The sequence below is a fragment of the Abramis brama genome (genome assembly GCF_963993115.1).
Source record: "Abramis brama genome assembly, chromosome: 6".
Taxonomy (NCBI): domain Eukaryota; kingdom Metazoa; phylum Chordata; class Actinopteri; order Cypriniformes; family Leuciscidae; genus Abramis; species Abramis brama.
In genome coordinates this window covers 29354415-29378473 of record NC_139968.1, presented here as the reverse complement: position 1 = coordinate 29378473, position 24059 = coordinate 29354415, and the positions used below count along the sequence as shown (strand labels likewise).

The 24059-nt window shown below is 39.2% G+C and overlaps 1 protein-coding gene across 1 annotated transcript in view; it reads left to right on the top strand.

Moving 5' to 3' along the window:
• The first annotated feature begins 3210 nt into the window (after nucleotides 1-3210).
• LOC311085624 (uncharacterized protein) overlaps nucleotides 3211-24059 on the top strand; it is a 65567-nt gene continuing 44718 nt past the window's right edge. The window contains exons 1-5 of the mRNA XM_084118157.1: nucleotides 3211-3515; nucleotides 6669-6783; nucleotides 14943-15047; nucleotides 15338-15442; nucleotides 23675-23779. Of these exons, the coding sequence (XP_083974283.1) occupies nucleotides 6725-6783; nucleotides 14943-15047; nucleotides 15338-15442; nucleotides 23675-23779 (374 nt within the window). The 5' untranslated portion in view covers nucleotides 3211-3515; nucleotides 6669-6724. The remainder of the gene's footprint in view (nucleotides 3516-6668; nucleotides 6784-14942; nucleotides 15048-15337; nucleotides 15443-23674; nucleotides 23780-24059) is intronic.

The window sequence follows — 24059 nt, the reverse complement described above, 5'->3', positions numbered from 1 at the left end:
TCTGTAACCTTTCATTTGCAATAATAAAAAGACATGATCAGACATTTGTCCATTACTGTGTATAATATAAAATATGTATATTTCTCTGTCTGAATTTACTTGTCCAGAGTCACACACCCAGTTAATTAATTATTCATAAATTGTTTGGATATGGACAGTATGATCAACAACAGTGACACTGTTGAGTGCAGTGCTTATGTTAGAGGGAGTGTAATAAAGTACATTTATTAATTTAACAGATTATAGGTAACAGATTAAAGTAAACTGCAACAGAATAGTCCGGAAGGAAGGAAAATAAAAATAGATTTTTTATTGAGAAACAGAATTATTTCAAGTGTGTTGGGGTTTAGACGATTCCTCTTCTTGGACAAAATCTCTCTAGCCTGGGAAAAGATCCTTTCACAAGGAACAGAGGATGCAGGGGAACGTAAAAATGGCAGTGGTACAAATGAGGACACTGATGCTTCTGTTGAGCCCAGACAGGGGAGGATTCCACACGCTCCGACGCCTCCGGTTTAAATGTCACATCACTAGCTGTAGGAGTGCTGCGGTTCCTCAGTCTGTTGATGCTGTTGAAACACTAAGGTGTGCATTTTTTTTTTTTTTTTTTTTTTTTTTTTTACAGTGTGGTTTTTGTGAAATTGGGTACAGTATATTGCACTTGCTGCCTTCATGGAATTTAAGTGTTTAACACCCAGCTTGTTTTTCCTCATGGCAAAGTGTGATAATTCTCACAGATCCCCCTGGGGGGTGGGAGCACATAACTCATGTGAGTTTTCAAGTTATATTTTTGGTCTTTTTATGCCTTTTTATTATTGCATAGGACAGTACAGAGTAGACAAAGCATGGGTAGAGAGAGAGCGGAAAGTGATTGGCAAAGGACCTTGAGTCAGTAATCAAACTTTGGCACAGAAGTTAATTTTTTAAAGGGTCTATTTTAGGTCCATGTATTTTAATTTTTAATCTCAGGGCCATTTAACTATAAAATGATGCAGACTTTGTTAATAGGCTTTCATTCTGTTTGCAAGGCTTACATTTAAAATTTGACTTTCACTCGAGACAGTCCGAATGGTAATGAAAGAATGCAGCTTTCAGATTCACTGAGAAAAACAAATCCCCTGGGCGTACTTGCGAGAGAATTTGTTTCAAAGTTTGCATTTTTAATGGTTATCTCATGAGGGCGTAATTCAGATGCCTGAGGTCTAGCGGCCTGAGCGCAATCATTTTTAGGCACGAGGAAGTAGTGGCTGTAGAAGCCTGACTCGCTGTGGGGAGAAGTAACTATCTCCCCAGCTCCTGTTATAAGCTCATTACGTTGGCACGGAGAATGTGAGTGAACTTGAATGGGCCAATAACTTGCAATTGAAACATATTCTCCAACAGCCAGAACTGAACAGGGTGTTTGGAGTAACACTTGTTGTCTTAGACCGGGTACCCTGACGCTTAGGAGGGAAGCGCTTAGCCTGGTGAGGGCGCTGTTGACGCTCAGGCACTGACTGTGGCTTAGCTGTTGCAGGTGCTGAGTTGGTTGACTAGTCGGCATTGTCTTATACCTTTATTATATTATTACTTATTATATTTTTTATATTAGTAATAATTAAAAAAAAAAATAATATAATAAAAAAATATATTAGTAGTAGTATTATACATTGTTATTTATACCTTTATTATATTGTTACATTTATACAATTATATTTAACTCTGCTGGCCATTGAGAGGACACTGGTCAAGTCACTGGAAAAGACGCCTGGTACGACAGGGTCACAGTGCATTTTATTGAAAAGGAACGTAGGGCAAAATTTACTTATAAATAAATGGACAATTTTTATGATGTAGGCCGAAAATGAGCTTCCCCTCTTTGAAAGACCAGCAGCCGCAACTGGGCCAAAGAGACCGGTGGTGGAGACTGGTGAGCGAAGAAGACAGTTATTTCTGCGTCCTTGATTCCGGTCAGGATAAACCACAGGTGGTGCTCTAGCACCACTAAGTTGATCATGGATATTCCTATGGCCTGGGTGGTGGCCTATGTTGCACGCAGGGCCAAAGTCTGTGGTGCAGCGGAGGTCACCAAACGGGTCTGGTCCAGACTCATCCATAGCTCGGAGGAGTTTGGCCTGGAACACCTGGAGGACGGCCTGGGTGTGGAGGAAGGAGCCTGCTTGGCCAGAGGACCAGCGAGGGGCGAGGGCTGAAGTGGTCCTGCAGTGGAAGACATAAAACATGATTGTTTTTGGGCCTTCCATATTGTACATTTCTAAAGCTGATACGTGCTCAATAAATAATAGGCTACTTATGCCTATATTTGTTCACCCTCTACTCCACACATGACTGAGGGGTTGTATGGGATGTCTTGCTGGTTTCTGCACAAAAGAGTAACACGTTAATGATCTAATTCCTTTATTGGTATGGAAAGTTGTTAGAACATCTAATTATATTTCAATTCATATGGACATTTTTGTTGCAGTTAATATAATGGTTTAGTTTGAAATTGTTTGTTCATCAGTTTAACTAGAAGTTTACAGGGCCTTAACACTTAAGTGAGACATGTATTTCTTTTTAACTTGTTCATCATTGTCTATCTTGTAAATCAAGAGAGAGATGTCTCAATGTTGTTCCTTAATTTTTGTGTTCACAACACAAATTTTATTGTCCATTTTTTGCCTATACTCAATCTGCTTTAATATGAAAGATAATTTCATGATTTTATCTTGATATTGATTGTTTTTTGGGGGGCTTTCCATGTTTTAAATCTTATTGTACCCCAAACAAGACTGATATTGAATGAGATCTAAATTGTAGATTATTATCTGTTTACATTATTAAACGTTTTAACCTTGATTTCCAGTATCACAGACCCAATATACATTTCAAAGCATTTGTTCTAGTCAGTTGATATGCACCAGTTTGGGATCTTTATGCCAGAACAATTACTGTTTCCTAAAAGGAAATGATTACCGCCCATCTGACTCACAAGCTTCACACAATCAGCGGAAAGAGAGCAGCTGGAACAAAGACAAGCTAAAGGGAGATGATGATGGGAGGAAACATTTTTGTGAAACTGACGTGATGGAATTTGCATTCCAAAATGATTGCCGGCAATCTCGTATACTTTACTTTTGTTGAAAATAAAGCTGGCATCCTTCCAACTGTAATCGTGTGTGATGATTGGCCATGTCCATACACTCATGACAGACACATCCCAGGATATATGGCTTTTTGAGCAGCAGTAGGCTATTGAGCGGATTTCAGTCACTGCAGTGGGACAAGCATGTGTTTTGGCAACGCGCGCTCAGAACCGATCAGCCACTGAAATTTTATGGAAAATGAAGACGTAAGATTGGCTGCCATTGCTGTTAATCGTTCCCAAAGTCTAGAAACACGCGCAGTTGATGACGCGGAATCTTTTTCCAGAGACTGTTTTGGAAAACTGCCACGTGACAAGCTACAAGCGCAAAAGACAGAAAAAGCACTGTCTTTCAAATACTAAATTCGCTTCTTATTGCACAAGACTGCACGTAAGTTTTAATACTTCTCGATTACAGTTATTTGGTGTAGCGTGATTTAAATTCGAATTAGATTAGGCTAGGGCTGTTTTTATTCCGTAGCCTAGTTAAGACACGGATAGCCTATTTAAACTTTATAATAAACTATTGCAATTTATTGAAAAGTGTTACTGAAAACGAATAATGCGTTTATGAATGTCCCCCAACCCCCAATTTGCTCTTTCATTTTTGACTGCGAAATCGAGCATGGCTATTTACGTTAGACAAAGTTTTGGTTGTGTATAATAGAATATTTTGGTTCACATAGTAGCCTAACATTAGTAAACTACATTTGTTAACATGAACTAATTATGAACACTTCTACGACATAGTCTTAGTTCATTTTAACATTTACTAATACATTATTAAAATCAAGAGTTGTATTTGTTAATCCACTGTGAACTAACAAGAACAAACAATGATCTGCTGTAGGCTATCTAAAGTTGACAAAGATTAACAAATACAGTAACAAATGTGTTGGTCAAGGTTTAATGTTAGTTATACATTAAATAATGTTGACAAATTTACCTGATTGAAAAGTGTTACCAAATATGACCATGGCAATTCACAGTTAATTTTTAGGAGCATTCGAAAATAATAAAATAGAATGTGTAATTAAAGTAGGCCTAATGAACAAATGACACATGACAAAGGACTCTAATTTATAAAGGTAATTAAAGGTTGAGCAAATATGAGTGTAAATCATGTAAAATTCAATAAAGTAATTGGCTACATATGGGTTCAGTTTTTGTAATGTTTGTTCCCTGCATTGCTAAATGTCTAGAGCCATGTGTTGTGCAGAGATGAATTCAGATTCAGTACTTTATTGTCATACAACACGTTGCAAGTTGTTAGGGATTTGCTTCAGTGTGCTCATAACAAGACATCAACAAGATACAACCAAAGACATAGAGCAAATATATACACAAACGGTATCCCGCACAGGATGACACTTGACACAGGCAGATAAAAGTAAAGGGGACACACCGCTCACCACATACCTGGATGACAGTCCAGGAGGCTATAGTGGCTGATGTCAGGTAGAAGTGACAATTTGCATAGGGATGCAGAGCGCAAATCGACAACTTTACAATAAATAAATAAAACAACACTAGTAGCATAAAACATAAAAAAGGTATAATAAAATCATTATGCGGAAATGTGCAAATTATGCAGACTCGTTAAGAGAACCCTTTTTCATGAGGAACTGGTTCAGGGGTTGAGAGCTGTTTAGAGATTTAATGGCTCTGCAGTATGTTCTGTTGAGGAAGCAGGAGGTTTTTGTCTTAATAGCTCTCATCCTTCTCCCTGATGGGAGTATGGAGAAAAGGGAGTTGGCGGGGTGAGTATCATCTTGTAGGATCTTTAGGCCTTTCCGGTGAATACGGGCCTCGTAGATCTCACAGATGGGGGAGAGTTTACACTTGTTTACACTTGTGTTCTCTGCACGTGGTCAAAATAGGTAATAACATCTCTAATGTCAAGCACATTAACACTGGACCCCCCAGGGGTGTGTGAAAGCAAGTTAATTAACTGAATTTATATATAATATAATATAATATAATATAATATAATATAATTGTAATAATGTATTGTATCTGTATTGTATAATGTATTTGATCGAATCTGTGATGCCATGTATCTGAACAAGATGTCCAGGAAAATTAGGCCCACAGCATTAAAGATACAGCAGAGTATTTCATTTTACACATGGGGTACTTTTTTATCCCTGTGTGCACCAAACCCATCTTAAGTGTTTGCTGCCAAAAAAGCTAATGTTTTTGTTTCATCTGGCCATAGAACCCATCCTGTATGAAGTTCCAGTGTCAGTTACTTTTCAAATAACATACTTTTCAAATGTTATATGGCCTAATTTTCTGCCAGAGGTCCTGGACATCTGGTTCAGATACATGGCATCACGGATTCGATCAAATACCAACAAGATAAAAAATCTAAACCTGACAGCCTGTGCTAGAAATCTTATAACGGAGAACAGGATGGAGAGATTCTGTATGGAGTAGTGGTCTCTGATCTCTTGTCAGGTGTTCTCCAAACTCATCAGGCATTATAGGAGAAAACTCAGAGCTGTTATCTTGGAAAAAAGAGGTTACAAAAAGTATTTAATAAAAGGGGGCAAACAATTGTTCCCAACGTGTTTTGGAGAAAAACATTTATTTCATAATGTGATTTTCCCCCCACTTTCAATTATTTTACTTCAGTGAAAGGTTAGATTTTGCACATTTTTAAAATAAAATATCAAATGATTTATTATTATTATTTATTATTTACTTGCAGTTTTAAAGAGAGCTTATTTTAAATATAAGCTTTAAAGCCCACTCTTCGGAATGAAATATTCCCCCAAAAGAGATAAGAGAGCAGAAAAGGCCTCAGTCGCCAGGGCGACCATCATATAATATGATTTTATTGCTCTGAAATTGTGGTCATGTGATTAAGACAGAGGCCATAGGGGAGACAGAATCAGATCTTAAAACAGACATTTCCTGCATTAATTTATAGACAAACTGATCTATAAAAGAACATGCTTCCCAGAACATTGTGTGAATGATTTATTGTCTTGTGTAGTGTCTTTTAATTCTATTATTTTTTGATACTGTGTATTTTATGATAGAACCAACAGTCAATGTAACCACACCTATACCATGTTTGGTCTCTATAAATTGGTACTTTGAAGATCGAAATTATCGTGTATATGATATTTTGATAACTGCACAGCATATTAGTATTACAATAGTAATAAACATTTCATAGTGTTTTTCATCAGCAACCAATCCAGCTGCACATGCAAATGAGCACGCTTAAAACAAAGATCCATAAATCAACAACAGAGTTTCCCTGCTATTAATTTTCCTACATTAAGTTAATTATATTAACTGATCCAAATATTCATAATAAATTATAACAAGTTATGATTGATTATTAATATTTCTTTAGAGCTAATTTGCTACAGTTGAAATATAATGATTGAAATACATTGCAAATTTGCAATGTATTTGTTGTATTAGAGTTGTCACCTATTTTGTTTTAAATAGCTTTGTCTCAGTTTTTCATCATTTATCACTCTGAACTATCATGTTATTCATCTCAGTTACATATTGTCATCTCCAGGTCATACTGAATGGCGGATTGTGCTGATCTGTTTGCACTGGCAGTTTAGCTGCATTATGTCAGCGGACCCGGGAAAAGACTGTTCCTCTGAGATGAGTCTTCCAGAGGAACAGAGGTAAGACTGCGTTTGTTTTTAGAGAATCATTTTAAACACTACTTAAAAAAAAACGAACAAAAAAAAACTTTTTTTTGTGTAACGAACTTTTGTTGGCTCAAAGAATGATTGTCATGACAAATGCTGTGCAAAACTTCAATTTAGAACATCCTATAAATGTTTTTAGATTATTGCAGGTTAAAAACAGCTTGACACTGGTCTAATATTTAATATACAGGAACATTTATCACAGATAAATATGTTTATCATGTGGCCCTCTGGAATACTTGATCCTTTCCTAAGTCTGAAATTTTCTTAAAAAGCTATTTCCTTCATCAATAGCAATGGAGTATAACAGACCGCTCATCCAGCTATTTCATGCTGGTGCTTGTTATATCCTAGGTTCACTCTGTCTCTGGTTTCAAACAATAAAGGATGCTTGCTTCTCAGCACTTTACTTCACATGGTTGTGCATCTCAATGACGTCACATTTACAGGACTCTCAATTCAACCATATCTGTATATAACATCCTACTGACCAACATCCTCCTTTTGTAAAAACACAACTATGGTCACTGTATGCAAAAAAACTTTGTGAACAACATCACGTTTGCTGGTGGCTGGTGTCTGTCTGGTCGTGTCCAACTGAACTCTTACTTGTTCTCCTTCCTAAAGACCTTTTGCTCCTCTATTGTAGTAGTAGGCCTGTTTGCATTGGTTGTCTTTTACTGCAAGTTCCTTGTTTACCACACCTGGCTGCAGGAGACTGTCTTGTGTCTGCAGTGATGCTTGAGTCTTTGTACAGGACTGGCATTGAATCTGGCACTTGAATACTAGATGCTCAGCTTTGCCATTGTTTTTCAGATATGCTGGAGATGATTTTATCATGTTACATGCCTGAATTCCCAAGTTGTGCTGAACTGTTTGAATTCTTGTAAGCCCTACCGTGGCCTGTTATCAGAGATCACTGTGTCTGGAATCCCATGGGCCATTAACTTTTATATCACTGTGCTTGACCGGGTGTCTGTGAGACAGTCTACAGTCCCCATACACAAAAGAATTATATTTGAAATATATTTTCAGGATATATTTTGGAATATATGCAAATATTTGAAATTGGCCCAATAAATATATTTCATACTTATATTTCATATATTTTTGTTATATTTCAGAATATATTTCAATGTATTTGGAATATATGCCACATATATTTTTGACACTTTTGGGGACCCATACAGAAAAAAATACATTGAAATATATTCTGAAATATAACAAAAATATATGAAATATAAGTATGAAATATATTTATTGGGCCAATTTCAAATATTTGCATATATTCCAAAATATATACTGAAAATATATTTCTTTTGTGTATGGGTCTACTTGTGTCTGCAGTGATGCTTGAGTTCTTCTGCTAACTGTAAGAACTGAGAAATTAGGAGATGCCGGACAGTCTGGTTGAAGAGCGACCAGACCCTGAGAGGACAAAGGACCTCTCTGGAAATTAACATTTGAACTCCCCCTCGTGCACTATTGAGAAGAAAGTCTCACCTGAGAGTCATCCTAATCTACATTTCATTCACCTCAAAGAATTCAGCATCATGTATTTTAATATCAGGTTCACATCTCTTCTTTTTAATCCAGAGCTTTTGATGTTTTGTATTGATTATCTCTGAATTGATTATGAAATTGGCATGATACATTTACCTGACATAATGAATTGTTACATTTGATTATTATAACTGACTTTGACTTTATTTTCATTAAAGAGTCAAACATTCGCTCACATTTAATGATGCTCAGATATCATTAAAAGCTTTTCATTTATGGAGTCAGATGAAATAATGACAAAATACATATTCAAATGTATTGCATTTAATCAAAAAATACTTTGCCTCGAGAAAAGGACAGTAACACGTAAAGACCTTCCGCGCTGGTCGGATGCCGGTTTTGGGCTGATCGAGCTCATGAGTCTTGAATCTGGCACTTGAATACTGCATGCTCAGCTTTGCCTTTGTTTTTCAGATATGCTGGAGATGATGTTATCATGTCACATGCCTGAATTCCAAAGCTGTGCTGAAGTGTTTGAATTCTTGTAAACTCTACCGTGGCCTGTTATCTGGAATCCCATGGTATCCCATGGTAGTTAAAGGCCCCTTTAACTTTTATATCACTGTGCTTGATCTGGTGTCTGTGAGACAGTCTACATAAGTTGGAAAAATAGTCAACTGTGGTGAGACATGATCTGTTGTTTAATGAAAACAAATCGGTTCCCACTTTTGACCATAGTCTGCATTGGTTTCTATGGTGACTTTCAGCATGTTTCCTATTACAACGTCTGATGTTTATGTTATACGTGCCGTGAGAAAGTCACTTAAACCACACAAAATGCGATCAAAGCGGTCAGACTGAAACGGATTTCCAGAAATGTGCCACATATGGTTTGTAAAAATCACATTCACACTTTGTTCAAACTTGATAAATCGGATTTCAATCGGATATGCACAAAAATCGAATTTGGACTGCCAGTCTTGCCATTCAAATGTAATAAACAAATATTTGCTGCATTTTACTGTTATTCGTAAGTGTAATTCATGTAGGCCTATTGTGAAACTGCAGCTTCATGCTAAGGCAAAATAAATGGGATATGTATTCTTCTGACTTCCATTTTTTTCATGGGGCAAAAAAGTTCCCAAAATAACCCGATTTGTACAGTTGCGTCTTTCTTTTACTTGCGCTTCCAGTTTTGGCACGATTCTCTCACTCATTGAGTTTTGCAAGCGTGAAGAGGAGGGCGGGTCCACCTTCTTCATGTAGCCAATCAGATGAGCTTCTCGATGACTCTCAATTTACTCTTATCTGATTGGTTCAATAAACACGCCAGTCACCAGAACACATCTTATTCTTCATTCGGCTCAGAAACCTTCTCGTTGCCGAAATGATACTTTTAATGCACACATAGGCCTACATGCTAAATAAATAAATAAACAAATAAATCATGATTGCTTAATAAGCTGTGCACCATTAGGTTGACTATATGAATCCATACTGAATTTGAGCTTGTGTGTTAAGAAAGAACATTTCTGTGTATTCAGTGCATGTATCCTGCTCATCAGGCCATATCAGTGTGTAATCTTGATGCTGCTGAATGTAGGCCTAGTATCTACCGGGAGGATTCCAGAATTATTATTATTATTGTACTATGAATTGCAATAATATTTTTTCCCTTTAATGTGTATTTTAAGAGCATCTCTAAATTATGAGATGCTCCTAAAACACCATTTATCACCTGCAGTGCCATCGTGTAACCACTAGATGTCTGTATAGCCCTATATAAGCATAATAAATGCTGTGTATTCCCTGTGAGCTAGGTTTTTATTCAGACATAATAAGTTACTTTTTGTCAAAGTTGAGTTTATGTTGATTTAGTATCAGTTTTTCATTACAGTTGAATCTGGACACAGAGAAAGCATTTTGTTATTCATACTAGTTACATATAATAGCATGATCAGTCACATGAAAGTTATCACTAATCAGAATATTGACAGTGCGACCAAGACAGTATTTCAAAATATATAATTGAGTGTTAAATACCATGAAATCATGTTTCATGTCACATGACTTGAAAAACACTGCATCAGAATGAGTAGTAATTATGACCCACCTTGTGTCAAAAATGATTGATGGCTTTGACCTTTGACCATTTGACAGGTTGAACTTCCGGGGTCAGGGATTAATCTTTGCCCTTCCTAGCCCTAAATCATGTGGTTTTGACAGTTAGTTTGACCTATTGACTCTCCCTATTATATGTCATAGTTTTGACAGTTAGTTTGACCTTTTTAACCCGGCTAGCCCTCAATCATGTATTTTTGACAGATGGTTTTGATGAATGTTTGAAGCCGGTGTCAAGAAGGGTTATATGGGGTGTGTGTCTGTGCGCGCGCCCTCCCACCCTCCGCATCGGGTACTGTGTTTAAACAACGTCACACAAAAACATTCTATCCTTTAAAATAAATGTCTTGCTAATTAAACTAAAGTTGAAAAAACATACTGTTCTCTTTTAAAGGATAGAATGTTTTTGTGTGACGTTGTTTAATCACAGTGCCCGAGCAGCCCCCAATGCGCTCAGGAATGCTCAGGAATCACTCTGAGTCAGAGACCGACAGACGGAGCTGAGAGAGAGAGAGAGAGAGAGAGAGAGAGAGAGAGAGAGAGAGAGAGAGAGAGAGAGAGAGAGAGAGAGAGAGAGAGAGAGAGAGAGAGAACCGCTCTGTGATTTTATATTATATATTTTATATTAATAAGCAATTAATTTAAATACTTTTAAAGGATATAATGTCTTTCAACTTTAGTTAAATTAGCAAGATATTTATTTTATATTATAACCATTTCATTTATACACTTTTAAAGAACAGAATGTTTTTCAACTTTATTTTAATTAGCAAGATATTTATTTTAAAGGATAGAATGTTTTTGTGTGACGTTGTTTAAACACAGTACCCGATGTGGAGGGTGGGAGTGCGCGCGCACAGACACACACCCCATATAACCCTTCTTGACACCGGCTTCAAACATTCATCAAAACCATCCGTCAAAAATACATGATTGAGGGCTAGCCGGGTTAAAAAGGTCAAACTAACTGTCAAAAATATGACATATAATAGGGAGAGTCAATAGGTCAAACTAACTGTCAAAACCACATGATTTAGGGCTAGGAAGGGCAAAGGTTAATCCCTGACCCCGGAAGTTCAACCTGTCAAAAGGTCAAAGGTCAAAGCCATCAATCATTTTTGACACAAGGTGTGTCATAATTACTACTAGAATGGTATTATTACATAAAGAATGGGTATTAAATGTTTTGATTGTAAAGTTTAACATCAGCTCAATGGTGTAACAGATTATATAATGTATAAAATTTCAATCCAATAACATTAACCAGCTTGAAATTCAGTATGAATGTCAGTCAGCCTTAATTAGCCTAATGGTGCTGTAATAAACAGCTTATTAAGCAATCATGATTTATGTTTATTTGTTTGTTTGTTTATTTATTTATTTATTTAACATGTATGTGTGCATTAAAAGTATCATTTCGGCAACGAGAACGTTTCTGAGCCAAATGAAGAATAAGATGTGTTCTGGTGACTGGTGTGTTTATTGAACCAATCAGATAAGAGTAAACAAATCATCTCTTGCGCATGCAAATTTAATTTACACTTGCAATCTTATGTACGCTTTCACAAATCTTACCCTGCGCATGCAGTTCTTTATGACATCCTTTTACCTTCATAATACTCTTGTAAATACTCTCTGCTGAGGGCGTCTGCTAGGTGCATTAGTCAACCCGGAACTTAGACAACATTGTTGTTATATCTCTGATGTCTCAAAAACATTCTCTTGGGTGCATCAGGAAGTGCTTTCTTATTGTTTCTTGGGGTTTGTGGTCAGAATGAACCACAGTGTCCTGGTGTAGTTTCTCCATCCCAAACAGGATTTCCAGGCATTCTTTTGCTATTTTAGCATACCCGCAGGCATAAGTGCTCTGCTACAAAAAGCAACTGGATGTCCTGCCAGTAGAAGTGCTCCATCCAATCCTGTTTCAGAGGAGTCGCACTGAAGAACTAGGTATTCTTCTGGATGGTAGCACTTCAAAACAGGTGCTGTGGCAATAATTTGTTTCAATTTAGTGAATGATTCTTCCTGTACATCAGTACACTCCCAAACCTGTCAGCTGTCTTAATGTGTCGCAGCTGTCTGACAAGTGTGCACAAAATTTGGACAGATAGAGCTTCCCATTTACCTCAGTTGCTTGACCATCTCAAAGACGTCCAGTGTTGTATAAAGTACTAGAAAGCAATACTTGAGTAAAAGTACAAGTATCGTACTAGAAAAAGACTTTGGTAGAAGTGAAAGTTACCTTTTAGAATATTACTTAAGTAAAAGTCTTAAAGTATCTGATATATACTGTACTTAAGTATCAAAAGTAATTTTCTGATATTTAATGTACTTAAGTAATTGAAGTAAAAGTAAAAGTTTTTTTTTTTTTTTTGATTATGCGTTTAATTCAGCGATCACGGAAACGCGAAAAACTGGAGGGACTGTGTAGCCTGTACTGTAGGCTACTTGTGTTATCGTTTATTTCCCACTGCATGTACCTTTAGCTGTAAAAAAAAACAAAAATTGCATCACAATAAGTGTATTGTGATTGTCACTAACATTTTTGTAATTAAACTGAATTTTATTAGGTTTAGTGACATGTTACAATGTTAACATGGTACAATTTCTGGTAAGCTACGCTTTTTTATTATTTCAATTCAATTGTGATTTGATTTAATATTGACTCATTTGTATAAATATTAGGTAGGCTACACAAGATAGGCGTTAATTTTTCTCAAAAAACAAAACAAAAAAAAACAACTCACCTAATGCTGTACAGAGAGCCCTATCAGCTGGTAGTAGGCTATTATTTAAGGTTAAAAATAATTAAATATAATGCGTTTTTTATTATTATAATAAAAACTTTAATGATATAAGTGCAAATATAATAAATATGTAATATAGAACACATATTTAGCAAAATACTCTCTATAGCTATTTATTTATTTTTTTGCCAACTGTGCTATAGGCTAGCCTATGTTTATTAAATGGCTTTCCTGAGGTAAATGTGACATAATTGTCCTTCAGCTATGTTATTGACCTCTTCACGCTGATGAAAAACACTTATTGATCGATATTATGTATGAGGAATATACGTACATTTCGGTAAGTTGTCATAAAGTAACCTGCTTTGTCTAGTCTGTCGGTCTCCGTGTCCTCTTTGCTTCGCGATTTTTCTGTGCGTGAGAAAATGCATGTGTGGCGTGAGAGCGTGTGAAAAATGTCAATTGCGTGTGTCTCACGGTGAATGCGTGAGAGTTGGCAGCTCTGGTTAAACATGCTCCAGGTCCTCCAGCAGGTGCTCGTGCTTCCATGGCGGTTTCAGTTGTGCTTCCTCCTCTTTTGGCATGGCAACCAACAAACAAGCATTAAGCTGAAATAGAGCGCGCGCCGTGCGGAGCGTGCGTACTGCAATCTAGGAGCAGTGATTCGCCAAACCTCCCTTATTGTAGTCGCACACATTTCTTCTGATTTTATTTTGTAGTAACGAGTAACGAAGATGCTTAGTGGAAATATAGCGGAGTAAAAGTATACATTTTATCGAGGAAATGTAGTGGAGTAAAAGTGAAAGTTGACATAAATTTAAATAACGAAGTAAAGTACAGATACGTGAAATTTCTACTTAAGTACAGTAACGAAGTATTTGTACTCCGTTACATTACAACACTGAAGACGTCACATACACAGGATTCTCTCAGTTCAACCATTCATGGTCTGTCACATCATGCTGACCATATATAATATATTTAACAGTGCTTATTCATGTCTCTGGTGCTACAGCGAGGACTCGCACTCTCGTTTCATACAAACGAACCGTAAAGTAATATTGTTGTGGTGTTCATGTTGATTATTGTTTTGTACATTGTAAAGGATTATAACATAATAAACAGGTCAGATTTTGAAAGTTTTGATTAAAATCAGAATTTCATGTCCACGTTATTATTAATTTGGTGAAAAGCGATGTAATAAGAAATATGACTGTACACTATCTCTTAATGTTTTTGTTGTTATTGGAACTTGTTCTTTTGTCTTGGCTCAAAACTCCTGTTTTTATTTTGATTTGAGATTCAAGCTTCAAATAATTTCAATATTTTCAATTTCAATTAAATATTATGTAAATAATCATTGTCATTGACTTGTCAATCTTTTGTGTTCTCCGCTTCACGTTGGGGTTTATTCTGTGATAACAACCAGCTGGATGTAGTTCATAGTAAATGTAAATAATGTGGAAACTTTAATAACATGTAAACATATAGAAATATACATGGCAAACAGGACTTCCTAATTGCACACAATGGCGCAGTAAAAACTACACATATTAAATAAACACTACACATAATAAAACGCGTACAGTGCAGATCCACATGTGTTTTTAGTGAAGTGAATATTGTTAAGGGTGAGGATCCAGCACATTACTTGACTTTACCAGTTTAGATTCCAATGTAGCTGACCTGATCAGTTTTTAGGATGAAGTCTCAGTTCAGTTCATCAGTAAAGTTTTTTTTCTCTGTTATTTGTGTAATTAGAGAAAGACCAGGCTCACATGTGTCCAGCTCTGTGTCTATAAAGAGTGACCATTCAAGAGGTGGTGGACCAAACTTCAGTGAGAAAAAAACATCATCACCTTCCAGGTATTTAATGCACATTACTTTGCTGTTAGTTAATGTCTCCACTAAGTTTTATGTGATAACTTGACTGAATAAAACAATAAATGACAGAATGAGATGTCTGGTAAGTTGATTTACTCTTTTGTGAGATTAGTCTGGAGTAATACTATTACACAGGAAGCCACTAGGGTGCATACATTCACCAGTGAAAGAGACAGGCAGCCAAACATAAATACAACCATCTATTGTAGAGAGAAAGAAAACTGCATAGCTATACTGTATTTAATAATTTTCTCTGTTCTTTGTGTCATCAGTGAAATATCAGACTCTGATGTTTTCAGCTCTGTGTCAGTGAAGAGTGACCAATCAATTGAAAAACCACCAGAATTAAGTGAGAAAACAACATCAGCTTCCAAAAGGTATCTCATGTGTTTTACATTACATTGCTGTTATAGTTTCTCCATTGTGGTCTATGTGATTAAATTACAGAACATGTACAGCCATGGCCAGAAGTTTTGAGAATATCAAATGTCAAAGCTTATTTTTATTTATATAGCACCATTTATACAGCCGAGGCTGACCAACGTGCTTTACAAAACATCATAAAACAAGCATACATCAAACAGGGAGAAAAGACAGAAAAATAATTAAAGAAGACAACATACCAAAAAATATATTCCTAAAATGCATGGCACAAATTATTATTATTTATAGGCAAGTGAATAAAAGTAAGTTTTCAGCAGCGACTTGGTGCAGATCTGACCTGAAATTGTTTACTATTCCATAGCTTAGGCCCGGCTATAGCAAAGGCACAATGGCCTATTTGTTTTAGTCTGAACTGTGGGATAGATAAAAGTGTCCCTGATCTAAGACCCATGGAAGGATTGTGTTGCACTAATAGCTCAGAGAGTAGGGGGGAGCCAGTTTGTTTAAGCACTTGTAAACGAATAAGAGGATTTAATACTTTTAGGACATAAACACACCCAAACCTAACCCAAATATTTAATGTTGCAATTGTTACCATCTATTTCCATTACCCAGCTGGTCACTTTTATGCATTCATTAGCCGGCAAAGTCGCATATATAAAGCTAATGACCTGATTGCTTTCTCAACATTGATATGCTCATGCAGCCGAAAGAAACATAAACAAATCAGAAATGCATTAGATTTCAGTTATTTTTTATCACTACAATACATATTACTATTTTAATTACATAATCATCAAGTGTTCTAAAATAGAAGTAAATAAAGTGAGAGACTATACATGTAATTTTAATGCTTTGGCCGTTGCAGAAATTTAAATATGGCCATCTTTAATCTTGACTCTTTGGATTTATATGAAATGTTAACACTTTACAATGAGATTCTATTTTTAGCATTAACTAAGGTTAATAAGTGCTGTAGAAGTATTATTCACTGTTAGTGTTACAATCACGCCAGACTCCACCCTCACTCAATCACGACGCACCTCCTCTCCCGAATACTGATCACACACACCTGCTCATCATCAAGTCTTCAATCACCTCCAGCACTTAAACCCCGCTCTCACTCTCACTCATTGTCCGGTATCGTTTGCATCTAGACACTATCTCCTTGCTTACCTTCAGGACTCCACTGCTACTTACCTGTTCCGTCGATTCCTCTCCCAGCCTTCCAGTCTTCCTCGTGGGTCTTCGTCTCCTGTGTCCTCCTGAGTCTTCTCCGGGTCTGGTATCTCCTTCCGTTCCCCATCTGCAAGAAAATCAAACTGAGTCATTCAAGTCTACATCATCGGGACTAATTCAGATCCACTCACCTTCATCTGCACTGCCAAACTCTCTGCTGGTTGATTATAATAAATACTCTCTTTACCTTATCCGTGTGTCTGCCCTTCTGTGTTGTAACAGAATACCGGACCAAAACAACGCACGCCAGCATGAGCACTTCGGATCCCTTTGATACCATCGCGGATGATCTTCGTCAGGCACTTCCCCCGGTTCTACCCGCACCTCCACTTGCTACCACTTCCGCAAACATCGTCACTTCTTCACCCCCGGTAATCGCCAGTCCCATGGCCCGACCGGCGCCCTTCTCAGGATCGGCGGAGGATTGCAATGGATTCATCCTGCAATGTTCGCTGGTCTGGGAGATGCAACCGCATTTATATCCAACTGACATCTCAAAGGTAGCGTTTGTAATCTCACAGATGAATGGTAAAGCGCTTCGTTGGGCCGAATCACTCTGGTCACAGAAGAGTGACAGTATCCAGACGATCTCCAGTTTCATCACTCACTTCAGAGAAGTTTTTGGAACGCCCACCAGGGATTCGTCGATTGGAGAACGACTGTATCAGTTGAAGCAGAATAATATGTCTGTGAGTGATTATGCCCTACAATTCCGTACATTAGCTGCTGCCAGTGGGTGGAATGAACAAGCCCTGATTACCACATATCGTCAAGGGTTAAATCCACATATACGGTTGCATCTCGCTGCATACGAGGATTCCTTCGGGCTGGAACGTTTTATTCAACTCTCTACACGCTTCGCCACTCGTTTGCAGTCGTGTCTCGAGGAGCACCCAGACCAGCCGCTCACTCTTCCATTCCTCCGCCGACCTGAGTCCATCAGCCCTCCAGAACCAGTCCACGAGCCCATGCAGCTGGATAATGCAAGGTTATCACGTGCTGAACGTCAAAGACGGATAACACAGCATCTATGCCTATATTGTGGTTCTACTGAACATTACATCTCAAGATGTCCCATTCGTCCTCCTCGTCCCATGGTGAGTGCAATAGTTCCTTCTATTGAACAGATGAAGCCTCTCACTACTTTAGTAGAACTAATTACTGCCGATCTTGTTATTCCAGTCCGCGCTCTACTCGACTCAGGCTCCGCAGGCAATTTTATCTCCGGCGCCCTCTGCAGGCAGCTCAAGCTCAAATCCACTGCCACGAAATCCGTCTACCAGGTCAACTCGATAACTGGCAGACCTCTCAGTCGGAGACGGGTGAGTTTCAGTGCTGGACCCGTTCAACTTCTAGTGGGAGCATTACATGTGGAACAACAACATCTACTGGTTCTGGAGGAGTCCACCGCTGATGTGATTCTGGGGCGCCCATGGTTGGAGCAGCACAACCCCATCATCTCCTGGAGGACAGGAGAGATCCTGAAGTGGGGCAGTAGCTGTTTCCCGAGCTGTTTTCCTGCACTTCCGATTCCACGTTCCAAGAGGTTACCCCTTTGCTCTACTTCCATCGAAAGCCCTGTGGAGAAACGTTCTGTGGATATTCCTCCTTGTTATGCCCACTTCAGTGATGTCTTCTGTCCCCAGCGAGCCTCCAAGCTGCCTCCACATAGGCCATGGGACTGTGCCATCGATCTGCTTCAGGGTGAGCCAGTGCCCCGAGGTAAGATTTACCCTCTATCACTGCCGGAGGAGAAGGCCATGGAAGAATATATCAAGGAGGCCCTGGAGCAAGGCTACATTCGTCCGTCTACGTCCCCTGCTGCTTCCAGTTTCTTTTTTGTGGCAAAGAAGGATGGAGGCTTGCGGCCCTGTATTGATTACCGTGCACTCAACCGTATCACCGTCAAGTTCCGCTATCCCCTTCCTCTCGTCCCCGCTGCACTGGAACATCTCCGAGGTGCCACTGTTTTCTCCAAGTTGGACCTCCGCAGCGCATACAATCTCATCCGGATACGTGAGGGGGACGAATGGAAGACGGCCTTTGTGACCCCTACTGGACACTATGAGTATCTGGTCATGCCTTATGGATTGGCCAACGCCCCCTCCGTATTCCAGGACTTCATCCATGAAGTACTCCGGGAGTTCCTCCACAAGTCAGTTCTGGTCTACATCGACGATATCCTGATTTACTCCCGGAGTATGACGGAACATCGCCACCATGTTGCGGAGGTCCTGAAACGCCTGAGGGAGTTCCAGCTGTTCTTGAAGGCCGAGAAGTGTTCCTTCCACCAACCCTCAGTGCAGTTCCTTGGTTATAACATCGATAACAGTGGCATTCGGATGGACGAGGGGAAGGTGTAGGCCATTCGCAGTTGGCCCATACCTACCACCATCAAAGAACTTCAACGATTCCTCGGATTCTCCAATTTCTACCGCCGTTTCATCCAGAACTACAGTACCATCTCCAGTCCACTTACTCACCTCCTACGTAACAAGCCCAAGTCTCTGTCCTGGACACCTTCTGCCACCCACGCCTTTGAGTCCCTCAAGAAAGCCTTCACTTCCGCTCCTCTCTTGATCCATCCAGATCCAGAAAAGCCCTTCGTCGTGGAAGTTGATGCTTCTACCACAGGAGTGGGTGCGATTCTATCGCAGCAGGGGACTCCAGGTAGATTTCATCCATGCGCCTTCTTCTCCCGCAAATTCAACCCGGCGGAGGTCAATTACGACATCGGCAACAGGGAGCTGATAGCCGTTAAGCTGGCTCTTGAAGAGTGGAGACATTGGTTGGAGGGCGCACAACATCCATTCGTGGTGTTGACAGATCATAAGAATCTACAGTATCTCAGAGACGCCAAGAGGTTAAATCCACGACAAGCAAGATGGGCACTGTTCTTTACCCGATTCAACTTTACCATCTCCTACGTCCCTGGGTCCAAGAATGTCAAGGCGGACGCCTTATCCCGTCTCCATAATCCAAACGAGATTACGAAAGAGTCTGAATCCATTCTGCCTGAAAGACTGTTTGTAAGCCCCATCACCTGGTCTGAGGAAACCTTGCCCTCCTCCAATGTCTCCGCCAACACTCCGCCGGGTTGCCCACCAGGATTGACCTACCTTTCTCGGACTCGACGCATTCCTCTCATCCACACTTCTCACACGTCACTGGGCACTGGCCACCCGGGGGTCAATGAGACCCTCTCGCTGCTGAAAGAACGCTTCTGGTGGCCTAATATGGCAGCGGACGTCAGAAGGTACGTGAGAGGTTGCAAGGACTGCGCCATCTCGAAAAGCCCTCGTCATCTTCCATCTGGCAAACTACTTCCTCTGCCCGTTCCCAACAGACCCTGGTCACACCTAGGAGTTGATTTCATAACGGACTTACCTGCTTCTGATAACTGTACGTGCATCCTAGTAATCATCGATAGATTCTCCAAGTCTTGTCGTCTACTTCCCCTGAAAGGACTCCCCACTGCCATTCAAACTGCCGAGCTGATGTTCAACCACATCTTTAGAGTTTATGGAATTCCAGAAGACATTGTGTCGGATAGGGGACCTCAGTTCATCTCCAGGGTATGGAAGGCGTTCTTCTCACTCCTAGGTGTGACCGTTAGCCTCTCCTCTGGTTACCATCCGCAGTCGAACGGGCAGACAGAACGGAAGATCCAAGAGATCGGACGTTTCCTCCGTACCTTCTGTCATGGCCACCAGGACTCTTGGAACCAGTTCCTGGGTTGGGCCGAGTACGCACAGAATTCTCTACGGCAACCTACCACTGGACTCACTCCATTCCAGTGCGTGCTCGGCTACCAACCTCCATTGTTCCCCTGGACTGGGGAACCATCAGATGTGCCTGCAGTCGACTACTGGTTCCGAGAGAGCGAGAGGGTTTGGGACTCAGCACACCACCATCTACAACGGGCATTGCGCAGACGTAGGATGACAGCCGATCTTCGTCGCTCTGACACCCCTTCGTATCAACCAGGTCAGAAGGTTTGGCTGTCCACCAGGGACATCAGGTTACGTCTGCCTTGCCGAAAGCTGAGTCCCAGGTTCATTGGCCCCTTTACCATCGTGAAGCAGATCAACCCTGTCACGTATCAACTCCAATTACCACCACAGTACAGGATTCATCCTACCTTCCATGTCTCCTTATTGAAACCTCACTATCCTTCTGTTTCTGTTCCCTCAGAGTCTGGCGCAGCGGCGGAACCTCCCCTTCCACTTATCCTAGAAGACGGTGCTACCTACCAGGTTCATGAGATCTTGGACTCCCGGCGTCGTGGTGGTCTTCTAGAATATCTCGTGGATTGGGAGGGCTACGGTCCCGAGGAACGTTCATGGGTACCCAGAAATGATATACTTGATCCCAACCTGCTTGATCAGTTCCATGCCACTCATCCGGAAAGACCCGCACCTCGGGGAAGAGGCCGACCGCCACGACGTCGGGAGCGGCCGTGGAGGGGGGGGTAATGTTACAATCACGCCAGACTCCACCCTCACTCAATCACGACGCACCTCCTCTCCCGAATACTGATCACACACACCTGCTCATCATCAAGTCTTCAATCACCTCCAGCACTTAAACCCCGCTCTCACTCTCACTCATTGTCCGGTATCGTTTGCATCTAGACACTATCTCCTTGCTTACCTTCAGGACTCCACTGCTACTTACCTGTTCCGTCGATTCCTCTCCCAGCCTTCCAGTCTTCCTCGTGGGTCTTCGTCTCCTGTGTCCTCCTGAGTCTTCTCCGGGTCTGGTATCTCCTTCCGTTCCCCATCTGCAAGAAAATCAAACTGAGTCATTCAAGTCTACATCATCGGGACTAATTCAGATCCACTCACCTTCATCTGCACTGCCAAACTCTCTGCTGGTTGATTATAAAAAATACTCTGTTTACCTTATCCGTGTGTCTGCCCTTCTGTGTTGTAACAGTTAGTTTGTTTATTTCAACATTTAGTAATACATTTTAAATTGAGTTTCAATTTTAGTTTGATCTGTTATTACCTTAAAGTACTATGAACTATGAGTGTTCAAGGTACAAATGTATTGCTCAAATATGAATACATGTAGTAAAAATGTATATTGTATATTGAAAATGCATATAGTTCACGATAGCTATTATACATCCTTGTTAACAAATAGGACTTGCAAAGTGTTACCTATGAAATTTACATATGTTTCTAGGTTATAGCTAAAGCTATTACATTTGACCTTTAATATTTTAATGTTTAATTATTTTCTGTATAGTTCGTTCTGTAGAATTTCTCATTTTAATATATTCATATTTATATATATTTATTTCATTTAGCACATTTCAGTTCAGCGCTGTTTTCCTTGGAGTGTTATTTTTGTTTTTAATCCAGTATCCATTTTAAAAAATATCGGTTAAATAATCGGTCACCGGCATGTACGGTCAAACCTAAATATCGGTAAAATCCAGTATTGTCAACCTGTAGCCTCTGGCCAAAAAATCCTCTGATGACACAAAATGACGATTTTTGTGTCATCTGAGTATTTTTCTCCAGACAAAAAATTCAGAAATGCAGTGGAATTTTTTGGGGGTAATTAAGTTCATTTTCATAACAAAGAGGGACTTTGCAATTAATTGCAATTCATCTGATCACTCTTTATAACATTCTGGAGTATATGCAACTTGCCATCATAAAAACTGAGGCAGCTGAATTTGTGAAAATTTATATTTGTGTCATTCTCAAAACTTTTGGCCATTGGCTGTATTGTAAGCTGCTTTACTCTGTATTGAACTCAGCCTGGAGCTTCTTTATGATAACATATTCACACATGCAGCCACTAGGGGGCTCATGAGGAGAAGCATTTTTTTCTGTCAAATTGAACTGTAGTTTGTGGTACTGGATTAGTAGCTTCAATATAGTGAAGAACTGCATCTACAGTACTAGAAGGTGTGTTTCTCCAACATTATTCTCCCACAAAGTTGTGTAGACAAAGCCCTTACTTGCACATTACTATAATATTAAAGGTTAACAACAGAGCCCAAACTATTAGCCAAAACATTCAGTTGCTATTTATAAAATATTATTTTTTTTGTATTTTTAAAAAAAAAAAGTTTACTATTTAGTAAAAAAAAATTGAAGAAAAAAAAGTATACACAAAAAATATTTATTTTTAGATATAATAATCACCACTCGAATAACACATTGTATGCAAACATGTAAACTGCACATAAGGCAGTTTTTGAATTTAAAACTTCTAAATCTAATTATAAAATTGTTTTCTCCAATTCGTTGTTGAAATACAGTCTTTTATACACATTGGATGTAATTTTCATGACAGATTTATTTAAACATATAGGCTATTAAATAATCAAGACATCACTTAACTGGTAAGTAAATATAATGATTGTATAGGGTAATATAATGCATATATTTAGCAAAAGAGTTCATTTCTCTAGTGAACTAACAAGCTATGGAAACTTTCCTGAGGTAAATGTAATGCTACATGACATATTGTTAAGCTATTTTACCAATGTGTTTCTGCCATTTAAACACTGATTGAGCGATTACACGAGATAAGATGATTCAGTAAGTTGTAATGTATCCTTCAACATACATTCAGATGTTCATTTGTTTATTCTGCAGAGGAACTTTAAGAGATGATCACGCTGCAGCTAGAACTGCGGCACCTATACAGTGATCTGTCACGCAGCTCATGCCACATTAAAGAGCGTCAAAACCACATGTATTGTTTAAATTTCGTGATGAAATGTACATAATACTTAATATGTTGGTGTGGGAACTTGAATTTCGAAGTATCATCAGCAGATAAAACAAGCCTACTGTTAACTATTTGGTACACATGTGCACAGTACCGGAAGTCCTGTACCAAAACAGTTCGGTACGAATACGTGTACCGTTACACCCCTAATAGCTATACTGTATTTAATTGCTTTCAATCTCTTCAAATGAGACTGATGGTTTTCTTTTCTCTGTTCTTTGTGTCATTAGTGAAAGATCAGACTCTGGTGTATTCAGCTGTGTGTCTGTGAAGAGCGACTGCTCAATGGAACATCCACCTGGATTAAGTGATGGAACAACACCAGCTACTAAAGGGTATTTCATGTGTTTTACTTTACATTGCTGTGTTAGCAAAATTCTCCATTGTGGTGTATTTGATAGAAATGTAGTAAATTACAGAACATGATGTGTTGTAAGCTTCTTTACTCTTTATTGAACTCAGTCTGGAGTTTCTGTCCAATAACGTAGTTACACATGCAGCCACTAGGGAGCATTTTTTTTCTGTCACACCAGCCCACATTACCACACAGAGACACGCATTCAAATGGCAGGTAGTTGGGGGGATTGGGGGGCATGCTCTCCCCTGAAAATTTGG